This window comes from Blennius ocellaris, assembly GCF_963422515.1.
Source record: "Blennius ocellaris genome assembly, contig: SUPER_5_unloc_1, whole genome shotgun sequence".
Classification (NCBI taxonomy): Eukaryota; Metazoa; Chordata; class Actinopteri; order Blenniiformes; family Blenniidae; genus Blennius; species Blennius ocellaris.
This window is the reverse complement of record NW_027662315.1, coordinates 1,364,937-1,385,541: the sequence shown is the minus strand read 5'-3', so window position 1 is coordinate 1,385,541 and position 20,605 is coordinate 1,364,937. Positions and strand designations below refer to the sequence as shown.

General features: G+C 52.8%; 1 protein-coding gene across 1 annotated transcript in view; it reads right to left on the bottom strand.

Moving 5' to 3' along the window:
* Positions 1-20,345, bottom strand: part of tbc1d25 (TBC1 domain family, member 25) — a 43,774-nt gene extending 23,429 nt beyond the window's left edge. The window contains 6 exon segments of the mRNA XM_080521202.1: positions 3,197-3,472; positions 3,554-3,742; positions 3,815-3,942; positions 5,189-5,343; positions 5,418-5,527; positions 19,952-20,345. Coding sequence (XP_080377328.1) covers positions 3,197-3,472; positions 3,554-3,742; positions 3,815-3,942; positions 5,189-5,343; positions 5,418-5,527; positions 19,952-19,996 — 903 coding nt within the window. The 5' untranslated portion in view covers positions 19,997-20,345.
* Between the last annotated feature and the right edge of the window lie 260 nt (positions 20,346-20,605).

Below are 20,605 nucleotides of genomic sequence, written 5' to 3'. Positions count from 1 at the left end.
TGAAGGAGCTGAAGGAGCTGACCTGAAGGAGCTGACCTGAAGGAGCTGAAGGAGCTGACCTGAAGGAGCTGACCTGAAGGAGCTAAAGGAGCTGACCTGAAGGAGCTGAAGGAGCTGACCTGAAGGACCTAAAGGAGCTGACCTGAAGGAGCTGAAGGAGCTGACCTGAAGGAGCTAAAGGAGCTGACCTGAAGGAGCTAAAGGCGCTCACCTGAAGGAGCTCAGCTGAAGGAGCTGACCTGAAGGAGCTAAAGGAGCTGACCTGAAGGAGCTGACCTGAAGGAGCTAAAGGAGCTCAGCTGAAGGAGCTGAAGGAGCTGACCTGAAGGAGCTGACCTGAAGGAGCTAAAGGAGCTCAGCTGAAGGAGCTGAAGGAGCTGACCTGAAGGAGCTGACCTGAAGGAGCTAAAGGAGCTGACCTGAAGGAGCTAAAGGAGCTGACCTGAAGGAGCTGAAGGAGCTGAAGGAGCTGACCTGAAGGAGCTGACCTGAAGGAGCTAAAGGAGCTGACCTGAAGGAGCTGACCTGAAGGAGCTAAAGGAGCTGACCTGAAGGAGCTAAAGGAGCTGACCTGAAGGAGCTAAAGGAGCTGACCTGAAGGAGCTGAAGGAGCTGACCTGAAGGAGCTGACCTGAAGGAGCTGACCTGAAGGAGCTAAAGGAGCTGACCTGAAGGAGCTGAAGGAGCTGACCTGAAGGAGCTAAAGGAGCTGACCTGAAGGAGCTGACCTGAAGGAGCTGAAGGAGCTGACCTGAAGGAGCTAAAGGAGCTGACCTGAAGGACCTAAAGGCGCTCACCTGAAGGAGCTCAGCTGAAGGAGCTGACCTGAAGGAGCTAAAGGAGCTGACCTGAAGGAGCTGACCTGAAGGAGCTCAGCTGAAGGAGCTGAAGGAGCTGACCTGAAGGAGCTGACCTGAAGGAGCTAAAGGAGCTCAGCTGAAGGAGCTGAAGGAGCTGACCTGAAGGAGCTGACCTGAAGGAGCTAAAGGAGCTGACCTGAAGGAGCTAAAGGAGCTGACCTGAAGGAGCTGAAGGAGCTGAAGGAGCTGACCTGAAGGAGCTGACCTGAAGGAGCTAAAGGAGCTGACCTGAAGGAGCTGACCTGAAGGAGCTAAAGGAGCTGACCTGAAGGAGCTAAAGGAGCTGACCTGAAGGAGCTAAAGGAGCTGACCTGAAGGAGCTGAAGGAGCTGACCTGAAGGAGCTGACCTGAAGGAGCTAAAGGAGCTGACCTGAAGGAGCTGAAGGAGCTGACCTGAAGGAGCTAAAGGAGCTGACCTGAAGGAGCTGACCTGAAGGAGCTGAAGGAGCTGACCTGAAGGAGCTAAAGGAGCTGACCTGAAGGAGCTAAAGGAGCTGACCTGAAGGAGCTGAAGGAGCTGACCTGAAGGAGCTGACCTGAAGGAGCTAAAGGAGCTGACCTGAAGGAGCTGAAGGAGCTGACCTGAAGGAGCTGACCTGAAGGAGCTGAAGGAGCTGACCTGAAGGAGCTGACCTGAAGGAGCTAAAGGAGCTGACCTGAAGGAGCTAAAGGAGCTGACCTGAAGGAGCTGACCTGAAGGAGCTGAAGGAGCTGACCTGAAGGAGCTGACCTGAAGGAGCTAAAGGAGCTGACCTGAAGGAGCTGAAGGAGCTGACCTGAAGGACCTAAAGGAGCTGACCTGAAGGAGCTGAAGGAGCTGACCTGAAGGAGCTGACCTGAAAGAGCTAAAGGAGCTGACCTGAAGGAGCTAAAGGAGCTGACCTGAAGGAGCTGAAGGAGCTGACCTGAAGGAGCTAACCTGAAGGAGCTGAAGGAGCTGACCTGAAGGAGCTAAAGGAGCTGACCTGAAGGAGCTGAAGGAGCTGACCTGAAGGAGCTGACCTGAAGGAGCTAAAGGAGCTGACCTGAAGGAGCTAAAGGAGCTGACCTGAAGGAGCTGACCTGAAGGAGCTGAAGGAGCTGACCTGAAGGAGCTAAAGGAGCTGACCTGAAGGACCTAAAGGCGCTCACCTGAAGGAGCTCAGCTGAAGGAGCTGACCTGAAGGAGCTAAAGGAGCTGACCTGAAGGAGCTGACCTGAAGGAGCTCAGCTGAAGGAGCTGAAGGAGCTGACCTGAAGGAGCTGACCTGAAGGAGCTAAAGGAGCTCAGCTGAAGGAGCTGAAGGAGCTGACCTGAAGGAGCTGACCTGAAGGAGCTAAAGGAGCTGACCTGAAGGAGCTAAAGGAGCTGACCTGAAGGAGCTGAAGGAGCTGAAGGAGCTGACCTGAAGGAGCTGACCTGAAGGAGCTAAAGGAGCTGACCTGAAGGAGCTGACCTGAAGGAGCTAAAGGAGCTGACCTGAAGGAGCTAAAGGAGCTGACCTGAAGGAGCTAAAGGAGCTGACCTGAAGGAGCTGAAGGAGCTGACCTGAAGGAGCTGACCTGAAGGAGCTAAAGGAGCTGACCTGAAGGAGCTGAAGGAGCTGACCTGAAGGAGCTAAAGGAGCTGACCTGAAGGAGCTGACCTGAAGGAGCTGAAGGAGCTGACCTGAAGGAGCTAAAGGAGCTGACCTGAAGGAGCTAAAGGAGCTGACCTGAAGGAGCTGAAGGAGCTGACCTGAAGGAGCTGACCTGAAGGAGCTAAAGGAGCTGACCTGAAGGAGCTGAAGGAGCTGACCTGAAGGAGCTGAAGGAGCTGACCTGAAGGAGCTGACCTGAAGGAGCTAAAGGAGCTGACCTGAAGGAGCTAAAGGAGCTGACCTGAAGGAGCTGAAGGAGCTGACCTGAAGGAGCTGACCTGAAGGAGCTAAAGGAGCTGACCTGAAGGAGCTGAAGGAGCTGACCTGAAGGACCTAAAGGAGCTGACCTGAAGGAGCTGAAGGAGCTGACCTGAAGGAGCTGACCTGAAGGAGCTAAAGGAGCTGACCTGAAGGAGCTAAAGGAGCTGACCTGAAGGAGCTGAAGGAGCTGACCTGAAGGAGCTAACCTGAAGGAGCTGAAGGAGCTGACCTGAAGGAGCTAAAGGAGCTGACCTGAAGGAGCTGACCTGAAGGAGCTGACCTGAAGGAGCTGACCTGAAGGAGCTAAAGGAGCTGACCTGAAGGAGCTGACCTGAAGGAGCTGAAGGAGCTGACCTGAAGGAGCTAAAGGAGCTGACCTGAAGGAGCTGACCTGAAGGAGCTGAAGGAGCTGAACTGAAGGAGCTGAAGGAGCTGAAGGAGCTGACGGAGCTCACCTGTGGGTGTGTGATGGCGAAGGTGGTGAGCAGGTCTGTGAGGGCCGTCAGGTGTGGGCTGTCCTCGGACCCAGCGTAGTAGGGGTGGGCCCGGTCAGTCCTCAGCACGTCCTTCAGGACATTGCCCCGGATGAAGTCCAGGTCCTCGGTGCTGACCCGGGCCGTCCAGTCCCTCTTCAGCTGCTCGTACTCCCGGGTCTTCCTCTTCATGTAGTCCATCCTCTCCTGCCCACTCAGGCCGTCGGGGTAGACGTTGAGCAGGTAGCGCCACACCACCTGCACACACACCATACCTCTCTAGCTGGCCACCTGCTGGACGGGAAGAGGCGGAGCCTGGGGGACAGAGCGCTGCGTCACCTTGCGTAGGGAAGGCTCCACCCCTCCGTGGTAGATCCTCAGCCGGAGCTCCTCGGGCCGGGTCAGCTGGCCCTGGCCGTTCAGGTAACTGTGGAACTCGCCGTCACTCAGCGGAGGCTTGAAAGGCTTGATCTCCTCCCCATAGGACCAGGCGAAGGCCTGCTGCACCCTGGACAGGGTCCGGCCCACCTGAGCAGGGGAGCAAGCAGACACTGAGGCGTGTGGGGGGCACCGGGGGGGGGCGCTGGCCGAGGTCTCTACCTGGGTCAGGAGAGACTGAGTGAAGGGAAGAGCAGCAGAGGCCAAAGTCCTGGTCCTCTCCGAGAACAGCTGCTCGGAGCCCAGGACGTCCTTGGGGCTGATGATGTCCCAGTCCTCCATGACGGGACCTGCAGACACAAAGACCACAGAGACGCTTCAGAGCCTCCATCAGCTCCCCAGCGCCCAGGATGTGGAGGAAGACCTCCACCTCAGAGCAGGAAGGGACCCAGCTCTATGGAGACAAACTCATTTTTCCTCTTTTGTCGATCTATTTATTCATTTAGATTGTTATTTTGCTTTTATCAGCACATTCTTTTAGATTTTCTATTTTTATAAAACGGCACTTTAAAGAGGACTGCACCTTACAATTTCGTTGTACGGTGTTTCAATGACAATAAATACATTCTATTCTGTTCTATTCTATCCTAGAATTCCTCCACCTCGGGTTCTTCCTCTTAGAGGGACTTTTTCTTTCCACAGTCACAAACAAACCTGCTGCTCATGTGGAACCGTTGGGTTTTTCTCTTTTCTCTGTTAAAAGCACAGAGGAATGACTGTGTTGTACATGGTGCTATATAAATAAAGTTGAATTGAATTGAATTCCTCTTGTGCTCTGGAATGTTCAGGCCTTCTATTCTGTAGCAGCAGGTGTTATGAGGAACTTTTAACGGAGTTTGAACTGATCTAAACATGTGTTCACTGTGGTTCGGGGGCCATGTTTGATCTCACTTCTGAATGAATCACAACAAATATCCCAACCAACCAACAACATCTGTCCTCAGTCACTGTGCTGAAGGCAGAGAAATGAACATCTGTCCTCAGTCACTGTGCTGAAGGCAGAGAAATGAACATCTGTCCTCAGTCACTGTGCTGAAGGCAGAGAAATGAACATCTGTCCTCAGTCACTGTGCTGAAGGCAGAGAAATGAACATGTGAGGATTTGAACCAACGCCTGAATCAGAGCACTTCAAACCTGCAGCACATTGTGGGGTGTTCACAGATGGCTGTGTGTGTGTGTGTGTGTGTGTGTGTGTGTGTCCCCCAGGTGTGTTGCAGGTGTGTCCCAGGTGTGTTGCAGGTGTGTCGCAGGTGTGTCCCAAGTGTGTCCCAAGTGTGTCCCAGGTGTGTCCCAGGTGTGTCCCAGGTATATCCCAGGTGTGTCCCAAGTGTGTCCCAAGTGTGTCCCAGGTGTGTCCCAGGTGTGTCCCAGGTATATCCCAGGTGTGTCCCAGGTGTGTCCCAGGTGTGTTGTAGGTGTGTCCCAGGAGTGTCCCAGGTGTGTCCCAGGTGTGTGGCAGGTGTATGGCAGGTGTGTCCCAGGTGTGTCCCAGGTGTGTGGCAGGTGTGTCCCAGGTGTGTCCCAGGTGGTCTTACTGTCTTCTGATGGCTTGATGTCCATCTTGAGCTGCAGGTATGGTTTGGCTGAACTCAGGAAGGCCAGGTCCAGGTCCCAGTCCGACCCCAGAGCCAGGTAGGTCTCGGCTCCGCTCCGGTCTGCAGACAGGTAACTGATGCCGAAGGTCCTCTTCCTGCAGGCAGACACAGAAAGTGCTGACGCGGCGTTGGCGGCGAGCGGCAGCATGTGGTGGAGAGGTGGTGGTACCCGGTGAGGTCGAAGGCTCTGATCAGGATGTGCTGCAGGACCTCCAGCGACGTGATCTGAGGATCCACAGCAAAGGAGCGGAACTCCACCGGCAGCAGCCCGTCACACTTCTGGAACCACACACACACACACACACACACACATGAAGGGTGGCCATGCCATCCCACCCCGGACTCACCTCGTCTCACTCTCCCGTCTTAAGGATCAGAGACGTGTAGGAGACGTGGCGCGCTACATTTCACAGGAAGCCATCAGAAGGTCATTTTCAGTACGTTTCATCCTGGAAAACTGAAATGAAGCCAATCTTAATCGTACACGTCTTGTTTTGGTTCAGTTATGTGCTTTTAAACAATCAGAACACATTTGATGTTTGGTTTCTTCTACACCACTCACTGAGGAGCGTCAGAGGATCTGAGCCAGGAAGGCGTCTTGTGAACGTGAGCAGCCCAGTAGCAGAAGCCTGAATCAGTCCTACACCCCACTAATGTTGCACCTCTGAAGTACAGTTTTAGAAATCCTTGGAGATTTACCTCCCCATATAAAAGAGTTGGTCAAGCAATTTCCAAACTTTTTTGAGAGTAAGAGTGGAATATTTTGAACCAGGAAGAGAAGTTTTGATAAAATGTTCATTTTTACTGCATTCACTGTGCCAATCAGTGAAAGTGGCAAACAGCTCCATATTTCAAAGTCGTTCTTGATCTTGGAAACAAGAGGCTCAAGATAGCTGCAAAAAGGCTGGGGAGTGTCCAGGTAACACTGACGCCGAGATGCTTTAATCCGGTCTTACCAAATTTAAAGGGCAGATCTGTGTGTTGAAGATGAACAGCAGGTTCATTATAATGGGATAATAAACACTTTGTTAACAATTTGATTTGTAGCTTGAAAAGGACCAAAAAATTGTCAAGAATGGATAGAATAGCTGGAATCCTGGATGCAGGACCAGTTCTAAACAATAACATGTCATCCGCATACAAACTGAGCTTTTGTTCAACTCCTTTATGAATCACCCCATTGAACGGAGAAGACCTCCACCTGATGGAAAGAACCCTAACCCCATTGAACGGAGAAGACCTCCACCTGATGGAAAGAACCCTAACCCCATTGAACGGAGAAGACCTCCACCTGATGGAAAGAACCCTAACCCCATTGAACAGAGGAGAAGACCTCCACCTGATGGAAAGAACCCTAACCCCATTAAACGGAGGAGAAGACCTCCACCTGATGGAAAGAACCCTAACCCCATTAAACGGAGGAGAAGACCTCCACCTGATGGAAAGAACCCTAACCCCATTAAACGGAGGAGAAGACCTCCACCTGATGGAAAGAACCCTAACCCCATTAAACGGAGGAGAAGACCTCCACCTGATGGAAAGAACCCTAACCCCATTAAACGGAGGAGAAGACCTCCACCTGATGGAAAGAACCCTAACCCCATTAAACGGAGGAGAAGACCTCCACCTGATGGAAAGAACCCTAACCCCATTAAACGGAGGAGAAGACCTCCACCTGATGGAAAGAACCCTAACCCCATTAAACGGAGGAGAAGACCTCCACCTGATGGAAAGAACCCTAACCCCATTAAACGGAGGAGAAGACCTCCACCTGATAGACAGAACCCTAACCCCATTAAACGGAGGAGAAGACCTCCACCTGATGGAAAGAACCCTAACCCCATTGAACGGAGGAGAAGACCTCCACCTGATGGAAAGAACCCTAACCCCATTGAACAGAGGAGAAGACCTCCACCTGATAGAAAGAACCCTAACCCCATTGAACGGAGGAGAAGACCTCCACCTGATGGAAAGAACCCTAACCCCATTGAACGGAGGAGAAGACCTCCACCTGATGGAAAGAACCCTAACCCCATTGAACGGAGAAGACCTCCACCTGATAGAAAGAACCCTAACCCCATTGAACGGAGAAGACCTCCACCTGATGGAAAGAACCCTAACCCCATTGAACGGAGGAGAAGACCTCCACCTGATGGAAAGAACCCTAACCCCATTGAACGGAGGAGAAGACCTCCACCTGATGAAAAGAACCCTAACCCCATTAAACGGAGGAGAAGACCTCCACCTGATGGAAAGAACCCTAACCCCATTGAACGGAGAAGACCTCCACCTGATGGAAAGAACCCTAACCCCATTGAACGGAGAAGACCTCCACCTGATAGAAAGAACCCTAACCCCATTGAACGGAGGAGAAGACCTCCACCTGATGGAAAGAACCCTAACCCCATTGAACGGAGGAGAAGACCTCCACCTGATGGAAAGAACCCTAACCCCATTGAACGGAGAAGACCTCCACCTGATAGAAAGAACTCTAACCCCATTGAACGGAGGAGAAGACCTCCACCTGATGGAAAGAACCCTAACCCCATTGCCAGTGCAAATAGGAGGGGAGAGAACGGACAGCCAGGGCGAGTTCCACGCGTGAAGGAAAAACAGTGTGACCGTAGGATTGACAACACAATTCAAATCTCCCCCAAATATTAGTAAATCAGTGTTTAAAAATGGAAGTTTAATAAATACTCTGTTGGCAAAAGTTACGTCATCAAAATCTTGGGTATATATGTTAACCAACAACACTGGAGTTGAGTAGACCAGTGTTTTTCAACCTTTTTTGAGCCAAGACACACTTTTTTCTTTGGAAAGATCTGGAGTCACACCACCCGAAAATGTTAAAAAGTTAAACTCTGCAGCCTCTATTAACAATATAAAGTCTTTCTCATCAACGTTTTATCAACAGGAATCCAGTAAATCCAGAAAGCAAGGACTTTTTTAATAGTGACTCCCTCAGTGTGAAACCTGGACCTGATGGATGAAGAGCTGAGATCCTGGTTTTCAAAAACTTCTCCATCACTGTCACTGACACAGTACTTTGATACAAGATGGTAGCAGGAGGTGGAGATGAACCACACTGACGTCTGTCACTTTACATTTCACCGGCAAAGTTCTGTGCTGCCCTCTAGTGGCGAAGAGTATTGTAGCATCACGGAGGTGGTCGCTGCAGGGCATGATGGGAGTTCAGGTTTTGTGTTGCCGGAGGTTATTGAAGGTTGTCGGGGTTGTTGTGTTGTTGATTTGTGCTTGTGTTGTGTTGTTGTTCCTCGGTTCAGATCGTTCATTATTTCCTCTAGTTTGGTTTGTTGGATATTGGTGATCAACCAGGAGTGAGAAATGTGTTGTGTGGAGTCTCGTCCTGTTATCAAGTTCCAGTTGCGTGTGTTCATGTCAAAATAAAAGCCTCTGGTGATCAGCTGGCAGAAAAGAATCTCGACTCCGAGCAATTCTTCCGCGGCGCTCGCCACAGTATTAATACTAGATTACTCTGCACACTGCTCTACCAGCTGACAGCGGCTGTGAATTGGATCATTTCCCACGGCTCACCTGACGAGATCTGGCGGAACACCGGTGTGCCGCGGCTCAGAGGTTGAAAAACACTGGAGTAGAGGATGCCAACTACAATAATATACCGACCTGTTTTGTCAGAAATAACTTCGGGGGGGGAAACTGAATCTTGTTTTTAATGACAACTGCAACACCTCTGGAATGAGAGTTAAATTCTGAGAGGAAAACCTGACCATCCATGGACGATGAATCTTTGTTCTTCGAGTGTGTCACCTGTAAGAAAATAATATCTGCACACAGCCTTCTTAAATGTACAAACACTTTTGACCTCTTTATTGGGTTACCCATACCTCTAATGTTCCAAGTCAAAAATCGAATTGACGCACCTGTACCAGCTTTGCTTTGGTGAGCCGCCATTTAAAAGTATTACCATCTGATTGTATGTGAAAAGAGGTGATTTCAGAGTGGGGAGGCCCGAGCCTCATCCTGTTTACATACAAGGAGGCACATTCACACAAACCTCTCCAAAAGCCTGGACATGTCACCCAGCCACCCCGAATGCTTCGATCCCAAAGAGAAGTGTCCCCTTTAACTCAGCAGGGGGCTGCTGATGTAACCCGCGGACGACGCTCACACACAAAAAGACCAAGGTGCTCCTGGAGTCCCACAGATCGCAATAAAGGAAATTTACTTGTGTCTAGATATATTTAAAAAAAGCTTAAGTTGAGAACAACATATGTCCAGTATAAAGTTAAAGTAAAGAGTAATTACAGTGAAATGCTTACGATTCATTTAAATTGTTATGCAAACAGACAGCCCAATTCTAGCTCACGTTATATAAAACTACTTTCAGTAAGGATTACATGGGACTACTGCGAAAAATAGATTAAAAACTTATTTATACTTTACAGTTCAACCATTAAAAAAATAAAAAAATATATCAATATAAATATACATACACACATACTCCTAAACATAGTAAATAAAAAAAAGGAAACAAAAGTTCTGGTCACGTTAACTGAGTAAGTTAAGTTAAGTATAGTATTAGACATCCAAAAAAACTCAAAGTTTGTCATTTAAATATCGACCATTAAGGAAGTAAGAATAATTTTTTTTTTTTATTATTATATACGTATACACGTGCACATACATGAAAAATATGGGGAACTAAGATGGAATGAAGTGGTCAAGTTAAAGATAGTGTCCTTGAGTAAAATGTTAGAACCTCGAAAAAATTCAAAGCTTATTTATCTTTTAAAAGGAGTTCCACCACCAAAGGAAGAAAATAATAACAAGTGGGCAGGTCTAACTTAAAGTGTCCTTGAGGACAGTACAAGGCCTAAAGGATATCCAAGGCTTGTCATTTACAGTTCAATCAATAAAGACAAATAATAATCATAATCATAATAATAATAATAATAAAGTGAAAAGGAAAAATCAAACAAAGTGGTGATGTTCAATCCAAAGTGACCATAACTACAACATTAGTTTATAAAATATCCAAGGCCTATTTGTCATTGACAGTGAAACCATAAAAGAAAAAATTATAATATAGATACATACACATACACATATATACTTCAAAGTAAAAAAAATAAGCTGCACAACACAAAACACTTAAGGTAACCGAAACAATAATGTTAGAATAAGTACACTAGTTATATACAGTGCAGAAGCCCATGCCAGAGCTTACATCAGACATTACCATCATTGGCTACACCGTGTATCGTCTCGATGAAAACCTGCGTCTCTTCAGACGTCTGGAGCCCCTTGTCCACTCCGTCACGTGACACGAGACGTCTGGAGCCCCTTGTCCACTCCGTCACGTGACACGAGACGTCTGGAGCCCCTCGTCCACTCCGTCACCTGACACGAGACGTCTGGAGCCCCTCGTCCACTCCGTCACGTGACACGAGACGTCTGGAGCCCCTTGTCCACCCCGTCACGTGACACGAGACGCTGGAGCCCCTTGTCCACTCCGTCACCTGACACGAGACGTCTGGAGCCCCTTGTCCACTCCGTCACCTGACACGAGACGTCTGGAGCCCCTTGTCCACCCCGTCACGTGACAAGAGACGCTGGAGCCCCTTGTCCACTCCGTCACGTGACACTAGACGTCTGGAGCCCCTTGTCCACCCCGTCACGTGACACGAGACGCTGGAGCCCCTTGTCCACCCCGTCACGTGACACGAGACCGCTGGAGCCCCTTGTCCACCCCGTCACGTGACACGAGACCGCTGGAGCCCCTTGTCCACTCCGTCACGTGACACGAGACGTCTGGAGCCCCTTGTCCACTCCGTCACCTGACACGAGACGTCTGGAGCCCCTTGTCCACTCCGTCACGTGACACGAGACGTCTGGAGCCCCTTGTCCACTCCGTCACGTGACACGAGACGTCTGGAGCCCCTTGTCCACTCCGTCACGTGACACGAGACGTCTGGAGCCCCTTGTCCACTCCGTCACGTGACACGAGACGTCTGGAGCCCCTTGTCCACTCCGTCACCTGACACGAGACGTCTGGAGCCCCTTGTCCACTCCGTCACGTGACACGAGACGTCTGGAGCCCCTTGTCCACTCCGTCACGTGACACGAGACGTCTGGAGCCCCTTGTCCACTCCGTCACCTGACACGAGACGTCTGGAGCCCCTTGTCCACTCCGTCACCTGACACGAGACGTCTGGAGCCCCTTGTCCACTCCGTCACCTGACACGAGACGTCTGGAGCCCCTTGTCCACTCCGTCACCTGACACGAGACGTCTGGAGCCCCTTGTCCACTCCGTCACCTGACACGAGACGTCTGGAGCCCCTTGTCCACCCCGTCACGTGACACGAGACGCTGGAGCCCCTTGTCCACCCCGTCACGTGACACGAGACGCTGGAGCCCCTTGTCCACCCCGTCACGTGACACGAGACCGCTGGAGCCCCTTGTCCACTCCGTCACGTGACACGAGACGTCTGGAGCCCCTTGTCCACTCCGTCACCTGACACGAGACGTCTGGAGCCCCTTGTCCACTCCGTCACGTGACACGAGACGTCTGGAGCCCCTTGTCCACTCCGTCACCTGACACGAGACGTCTGGAGCCCCTTGTCCACTCCGTCACGTGACACGAGACGTCTGGAGCCCCTTGTCCACTCCGTCACGTGACACGAGACGTCTGGAGCCCCTTGTCCACTCCGTCACGTGACACGAGACGTCTGGAGCCCCTTGTCCACTCCGTCACGTGACACGAGACGTCTGGAGCCCCTTGTCCACTCCGTCACGTGACACGAGACGTCTGGAGCCCCTTGTCCACTCCGTCACGTGACACGAGACGTCTGGAGCCCCTTGTCCACTCCGTCACGTGACACGAGACGTCTGGAGCCCCTTGTCCACTCCGTCACCTGACACGAGACGTCTGGAGCCCCTTGTCCACTCCGTCACGTGACACGAGACGTCTGGAGCCCCTTGTCCACTCCGTCACGTGACACGAGACGTCTGGAGCCCCTTGTCCACTCCGTCACCTGACACGAGACGTCTGGAGCCCCTTGTCCACTCCGTCACCTGACACGAGACGTCTGGAGCCCCTTGTCCACTCCGTCACCTGACACGAGACGTCTGGAGCCCCTTGTCCACCCCGTCACGTGACACGAGACGCTGGAGCCCCTTGTCCACCCCGTCACGTGACACGAGACGCTGGAGCCCCTTGTCCACCCCGTCACGTGACACGAGACCGCTGGAGCCCCTTGTCAACTCCGTCACGTGACACGAGACGCTGGAGCCCCTTGTCCACTCCGTCACCTGACACGAGACGTCTGGAGCCCCTTGTCCACTCCGTCAACTGACACGAGACTCTGGAGCCCCTTGTCCACTCCGTCACGTGACACGAGACGTCTGGAGCCCCTTGTCCACTCCGTCACGTGACACGAGACGTCTGGAGCCCCTTGTCCACTCCGTCACCTGACACGAGACGTCTGGAGCCCCTTGTCCACTCCGTCACCTGACACGAGACTCTGGAGCCCCTTGTCCACTCCGTCACGTGACACGAGACGTCTGGAGCCCCTTGTCCACTCCGTCACGTGACACGAGACGTCTGGAGCCCCTTGTCCACTCCGTCACCTGACACGAGACGTCTGGAGCCCCTTGTCCACCCCGTCACGTGACACGAGACGCTGGAGCCCCTTGTCCACCCCGTCACGTGACACGAGACGTCTGGAGCCCCTTGTCCACCCCGTCACGTGACACGAGACGTCTGGAGCCCCTTGTCCACCCCGTCACGTGACACGAGACGTCTGGAGCCCCTTGTCCACCCCGTCACGTGACACGAGACGCTGGAGCCCCTTGTCCACCCCGTCACGTGACACGAGACGTCTGGAGCCCCTTGTCCACTCCGTCACGTGACACGAGACATCTGGAGCCCCTTGTCCACTCCGTCACGTGACACGAGACCGCTGGAGCCCCTTGTCCACTCCGTCACGTGACACGAGACATCTGGAGCCCCTTGTCCACTCCGTCACGTGACACGAGACGTCTGGAGCCCCTTGTCCACCCCGTCACGTGACACGAGACCGCTGGAGCCCCTTGTCAACTCCGTCACGTGACACGAGACGCTGGAGCCCCTTGTCCACTCCGTCACCTGACACGAGACGTCTGGAGCCCCTTGTCCACTCCGTCACGTGACACGAGACGTCTGGAGCCCCTTGTCCACTCCGTCACGTGACACGAGACATCTGGAGCCCCTTGTCCACTCCGTCACGTGACACGAGACGTCTGGAGCCCCTTGTCCACCCCGTCACGTGACACGAGACCGCTGGAGCCCCTTGTCAACTCCGTCACGTGACACGAGACGCTGGAGCCCCTTGTCCACTCCGTCACCTGACACGAGACGTCTGGAGCCCCTTGTCCACTCCGTCACCTGACACGAGACTCTGGAGCCCCTTGTCCACTCCGTCACGTGACACGAGACTCTGGAGCCCCTTGTCCACTCCGTCACGTGACACGAGACGTCTGGAGCCCCTTGTCCACTCCGTCACATGACACGAGACGTCTGGAGCCCCTTGTCCACTCCGTCACCTGACACGAGACGTCTGGAGCCCCTTGTCCACTCCGTCACCTGACACGAGACGTCTGGAGCCCCTTGTCCACCCCGTCACGTGACACGAGACGCTGGAGCCCCTTGTCTACCCCGTCACGTGACACGAGACGCTGGAGCCCCTTGTCCACCCCGTCACGTGACACGAGACGTCTGGAGCCCCTTGTCCACTCCGTCACGTGACACGAGACATCTGGAGCCCCTTGTCCACTCCGTCACGTGACACGAGACGTCTGGAGCCCCTTGTCCACCCCGTCACGTGACACGAGACCGCTGGAGCCCCTTGTCAACTCCGTCACGTGACACGAGACGCTGGAGCCCCTTGTCCACTCCGTCACCTGACACGAGACGTCTGGAGCCCCTTGTCCACTCCGTCACCTGACACGAGACTCTGGAGCCCCTTGTCCACTCCGTCACGTGACACGAGACGTCTGGAGCCCCTTGTCCACCCCGTCACGTGACACGAGACCGCTGGAGCCCCTTGTCAACTCCGTCACGTGACACGAGACGCTGGAGCCCCTTGTCCACTCCGTCACCTGACACGAGACGTCTGGAGCCCCTTGTCCACTCCGTCACCTGACACGAGACTCTGGAGCCCCTTGTCCACTCCGTCACGTGACACGAGACGTCTGGAGCCCCTTGTCCACTCCGTCACCTGACACGAGACGTCTGGAGCCCCTTGTCCACTCCGTCACCTGACACGAGACTCTGGAGCCCCTTGTCCACTCCGTCACGTGACACGAGACGTCTGGAGCCCCTTGTCCACTCCGTCACGTGACACGAGACGTCTGGAGCCCCTTGTCCACTCCGTCACCTGACACGAGACGTCTGGAGCCCCTTGTCCACCCCGTCACGTGACACGAGACGCTGGAGCCCCTTGTCCACCCCGTCACGTGACACGAGACGTCTGGAGCCCCTTGTCCACCCCGTCACGTGACACGAGACGTCTGGAGCCCCTTGTCCACCCCGTCACGTGACACGAGACGTCTGGAGCCCCTTGTCCACCCCGTCACGTGACACGAGACGCTGGAGCCCCTTGTCCACCCCGTCACGTGACACGAGACGTCTGGAGCCCCTTGTCCACTCCGTCACGTGACACGAGACATCTGGAGCCCCTTGTCCACTCCGTCACGTGACACGAGACCGCTGGAGCCCCTTGTCCACTCCGTCACGTGACACGAGACATCTGGAGCCCCTTGTCCACTCCGTCACGTGACACGAGACGTCTGGAGCCCCTTGTCCACCCCGTCACGTGACACGAGACCGCTGGAGCCCCTTGTCAACTCCGTCACGTGACACGAGACGCTGGAGCCCCTTGTCCACTCCGTCACCTGACACGAGACGTCTGGAGCCCCTTGTCCACTCCGTCACGTGACACGAGACGTCTGGAGCCCCTTGTCCACTCCGTCACGTGACACGAGACATCTGGAGCCCCTTGTCCACTCCGTCACGTGACACGAGACGTCTGGAGCCCCTTGTCCACCCCGTCACGTGACACGAGACCGCTGGAGCCCCTTGTCAACTCCGTCACGTGACACGAGACGCTGGAGCCCCTTGTCCACTCCGTCACCTGACACGAGACGTCTGGAGCCCCTTGTCCACTCCGTCACCTGACACGAGACTCTGGAGCCCCTTGTCCACTCCGTCACGTGACACGAGACTCTGGAGCCCCTTGTCCACTCCGTCACGTGACACGAGACGTCTGGAGCCCCTTGTCCACTCCGTCACATGACACGAGACGTCTGGAGCCCCTTGTCCACTCCGTCACCTGACACGAGACGTCTGGAGCCCCTTGTCCACTCCGTCACCTGACACGAGACGTCTGGAGCCCCTTGTCCACCCCGTCACGTGACACGAGACGCTGGAGCCCCTTGTCTACCCCGTCACGTGACACGAGACGCTGGAGCCCCTTGTCCACCCCGTCACGTGACACGAGACCGCTGGAGCCCCTTGTCAACTCCGTCACGTGACACGAGACGCTGGAGCCCCTTGTCCACTCCGTCACCTGACACGAGACGTCTGGAGCCCCTTGTCCACTCCGTCACCTGACACGAGACTCTGGAGCCCCTTGTCCACTCCGTCACCTGACACGAGACGTCTGGAGCCCCTTGTCCACCCCGTCACGTGACACGAGACCGCTGGAGCCCCTTGTCAACTCCGTCACGTGACACGAGACGCTGGAGCCCCTTGTCCACTCCGTCACCTGACACGAGACGTCTGGAGCCCCTTGTCCACTCCGTCACCTGACACGAGACTCTGGAGCCCCTTGTCCACTCCGTCACGTGACACGAGACGTCTGGAGCCCCTTGTCCACCCCGTCACGTGACACGAGACCGCTGGAGCCCCTTGTCAACTCCGTCACGTGACACGAGACGCTGGAGCCCCTTGTCCACTCCGTCACCTGACACGAGACGTCTGGAGCCCCTTGTCCACTCCGTCACCTGACACGAGACTCTGGAGCCCCTTGTCCACTCCGTCACGTGACACGAGACGTCTGGAGCCCCTTGTCCACTCCGTCACGTGACACGAGACGTCTGGAGCCCCTTGTCCACTCCGTCACCTGACACGAGACGTCTGGAGCCCCTTGTCCACCCCGTCACGTGACACGAGACGTCTGGAGCCCCTTGTCCACTCCGTCACGTGACACGAGACGTCTGGAGCCCCTTGTCCACTCCGTCACCTGACACGAGACGTCTGGAGCCCCTTGTCCACTCCGTCACCTGACACGAGACGTCTGGAGCCCCTTGTCCACTCCGTCACCTGACACGAGACGTCTGGAGCCCCTTGTCCACCCCGTCACGTGACACGAGACGCTGGAGCCCCTTGTCCACCCCGTCACGTGACACGAGACGCTGGAGCCCCTTGTCCACCCCGTCACGTGACACGAGACCGCTGGAGCCCCTTGTCAACTCCGTCACGTGACACGAGACGCTGGAGCCCCTTGTCCACTCCGTCACCTGACACGAGACGTCTGGAGCCCCTTGTCCACTCCGTCACCTGACACGAGACTCTGGAGCCCCTTGTCCACTCCGTCACGTGACACGAGACGTCTGGAGCCCCTTGTCCACCCCGTCACGTGACACGAGACCGCTGGAGCCCCTTGTCAACTCCGTCACGTGACACGAGACGCTGGAGCCCCTTGTCCACTCCGTCACCTGACACGAGACGTCTGGAGCCCCTTGTCCACTCCGTCACCTGACACGAGACTCTGGAGCCCCTTGTCCACTCCGTCACGTGACACGAGACTCTGGAGCCCCTTGTCCACTCCGTCACGTGACACGAGACGTCTGGAGCCCCTTGTCCACTCCGTCACATGACACGAGACGTCTGGAGCCCCTTGTCCACTCCGTCACCTGACACGAGACGTCTGGAGCCCCTTGTCCACTCCGTCACCTGACACGAGACGTCTGGAGCCCCTTGTCCACCTCCAACGAGTACAACTATTACGAGTATAACCAGTACGAGTACAACTATTACCAGTAGAACCAGTACGAGTACAACTATTACGAGTAGAACCAGTACGAGTACAACTATTACGAGTAGAACCAGTACGAGTACAACTATTACCAGTAGAACCAGTACGAGTACAACTATTACCAGTAGAACCAGTACGAGTACAACTATCACGAGTATAACCAGTACGAGTACAACTATTACGAGTAGAACCAGTACGAGTACAACTACTACGAGTAGAACCAGTACGAGTACAACTATTACGAGTAGAACCAGTACGAGTACAACTATCACCAGTAGAACCAGTACGAGTACAACTATCACCAGTAGAACCAGTACGAGTACAACTATCACGAGTACAACCAGTACGAGTACAACTATCACAAGTATAACCAGTACGAGTACAACTATTACGAGTATAACCAGTACGAGTACAACTACTACGAGTAGAACCAGTACGAGTACAACTATTACGAGTAGAACCAGTACGAGTACAACTATTACGAGTAGAACCAGTACGAGTACAACTATTAGGAGTAGAACCAGTACGAGTACAACTATTAGGAGTAGAACCAGTACGAGTACAACTATTACGAGTAGAACCAGTACGAGTACAACTATTACGAGTAGAACCAGTACGAGTACAACTATTAGGAGTAGAACCAGTACGAGTACAACTATCACGAGTAGAACCAGTACGAGTACAACTATTACGAGTAGAACCAGTACGAGTACAACTACTAGGAGTAGAACCAGTACGAGTACAACTATTACGAGTAGAACCAGTACGAGTACAACTATCACGAGTATAACCAGTACGAGTACAACTATTACGAGTAGAACCAGTACGAGTACAACTACTACGAGTAGAACCAGTACGAGTACAACTATTACGAGTAGAACCAGTACGAGTACAACTATCACCAGTAGAACCAGTACGAGTACAACTATCACCAGTAGAACCAGTACGAGTACAACTATCACGAGTACAACCAGTACGAGTACAACTATCACAAGTATAACCAGTACGAGTACAACTATTACGAGTATAACCAGTACGAGTACAACTACTACGAGTAGAACCAGTACGAGTACAACTATTACGAGTAAAACCAGTACGAGTACAACTATTACGAGTAGAACCAGTACGAGTACAACTATTAGGAGTAGAACCAGTACGAGTACAACTATTAGGAGTAGAACCAGTACGAGTACAACTATTACGAGTAGAACCAGTACGAGTACAACTATTACGAGTAGAACCAGTACGAGTACAACTATTAGGAGTAGAACCAGTACGAGTACAACTATCACGAGTAGAACCAGTACGAGTACAACTATTACGAGTAGAACCAGTACGAGTACAACTACTAGGAGTAGAACCAGTACGAGTACAACTATTACGAGTAGAACCAGTACGAGTACAACTATCACCAGTAGAACCAGTACGAGTACAACTATCACCAGTAGAACCAGTACGAGTACAACTATCACCAGTAGAACCAGTACGAGTACAACTATCACGAGTACAACCAGTACGAGTACAACTATCACAAGTATAACCAGTACGAGTATAACCAGTACGAGTACAACTATTACGAGTATAACCAGTACGAGTACAACTACTACGAGTAGAACCAGCACGAGTACAACTATTACGAGTAGAACCAGTACGAGTACAACTACTACGAGTAGAACCAGTACGAGTACAACTATTAGGAGTAGAACCAGTACGAGTACAACTATTACGAGTAGAACCAGTACGAGTACAACTATTACGAGTAGAACCAGTACGAGTACAACTATTAGGAGTAGAGCCAGTACGAGTACAACTATTAGGAGTAGAACCAGTACGAGTACAACTATTAGGAGTAGAACCAGTACGAGTACAACTATTACCAGTAGAACCAGTACGAGTACAACTATTACGAGTAGAACCAGTACGAGTACAACTATTACCAGTAGAACCAGTACGAGTACAACTATCACGAGTAGAACCAGTACGAGTACAACTATTACGAGTAGAACCAGTACGAGTACAACTATTAGGAGTAGAACCAGTACGAGTACAACTATTACGAGTAGAACCAGTACGAGTACAACTATTACCAGTAGAACCAGTACGAGTACAACTATCACGAGTAGAACCAGTACGAGTACAACTATTACGAGTAGAACCAGTACGAGTACAACTATTAGGAGTAGAACCAGTACGAGTACAACTATTAGGAGTAGAACCAGTACCGTGACAAACAACAGCATCCTGAATCAGAACTGTTTGTAAACAAACCAAACCAGGTGGAAGTGTTCTGATTATCTAAACTGTGTGTGTGTGTGTGTGTGCGTGTTCATCAGCTTCCTGTTGATGTGCACGCGCCTGAACTCTAGGTAACACGTGACGTCATCAGGTGCTACGTACTTCCTGGAGCTGCAGATGACGTCACCTCGTCGGTGAAGCTGCTCGAGCTCTTTGTGAATGATTCTCAGCGATTCCAACGGATTTTAATCGATTTAAAGTCAGACGATGTAACAGCAGCGCGAGACACCGTCACGAATATGTGACCGGAAGAGAGAGCACACACACACACACACACACACACACACACACACACACTGTCTCGCAGCCGGAGCTCGGCTCTCCGGATCCGGATCCGGCTCCTACCTTGACTTTGACCCGGACCACCCCCCTCTCCTCCTCGCCTGCCATGCTGGAGCCCCCGGGCCGGGCCGGGCCGTGACGGAGCGGGTCGGCGGATCCTCGGTGGTCCTACAGGGACATGATGGACACGATGAGGAGCTCCAGCTGGATCCTTCAGTCCCTTCTTCGTCTTGCTCTTGTCTGTCTCTTCTGTTACAGTTCTGCTATCGCCCCCTAGCGGCCGGACGGCCACATTACACCCTCGGGCTCCAGGCTGACTCTTCTTCTTCTTCTTCTGCTGCTGCTGCTGCTGCTGCTTCTTCTTCTTCTTCTTCTTCTTCTTCTTCTTCTTCTTCTTCTTCTTCTTCTTCTTCTTCTTCTTCTTCTTCTTCTTCTTCTTCTTCTTCTTCTTCTTCTTCTTCTTCTTCTTCTTCTTCTTCTTCTTCTTCTTCTTCTTCTTCTTCTTCTTCTTCTTCTTCTTCTTCTTCTTCTTCTTCGTCTTCGTCTTCTTCTTCGTCTTCGTCTTCGTCTTCTTCTTCTTCTTCTTCTTCGTCTTCTTCGTCTTCACGTGCGGACGTGTGTTTGGGAGGGAGCGAAGAGGGCGAATTAATTAAGTGAAAATAGTTGTTTGTTGTGTGTTTTTTCTTTTTTCCAACTGTGTGTTTTGTATGATCTTTT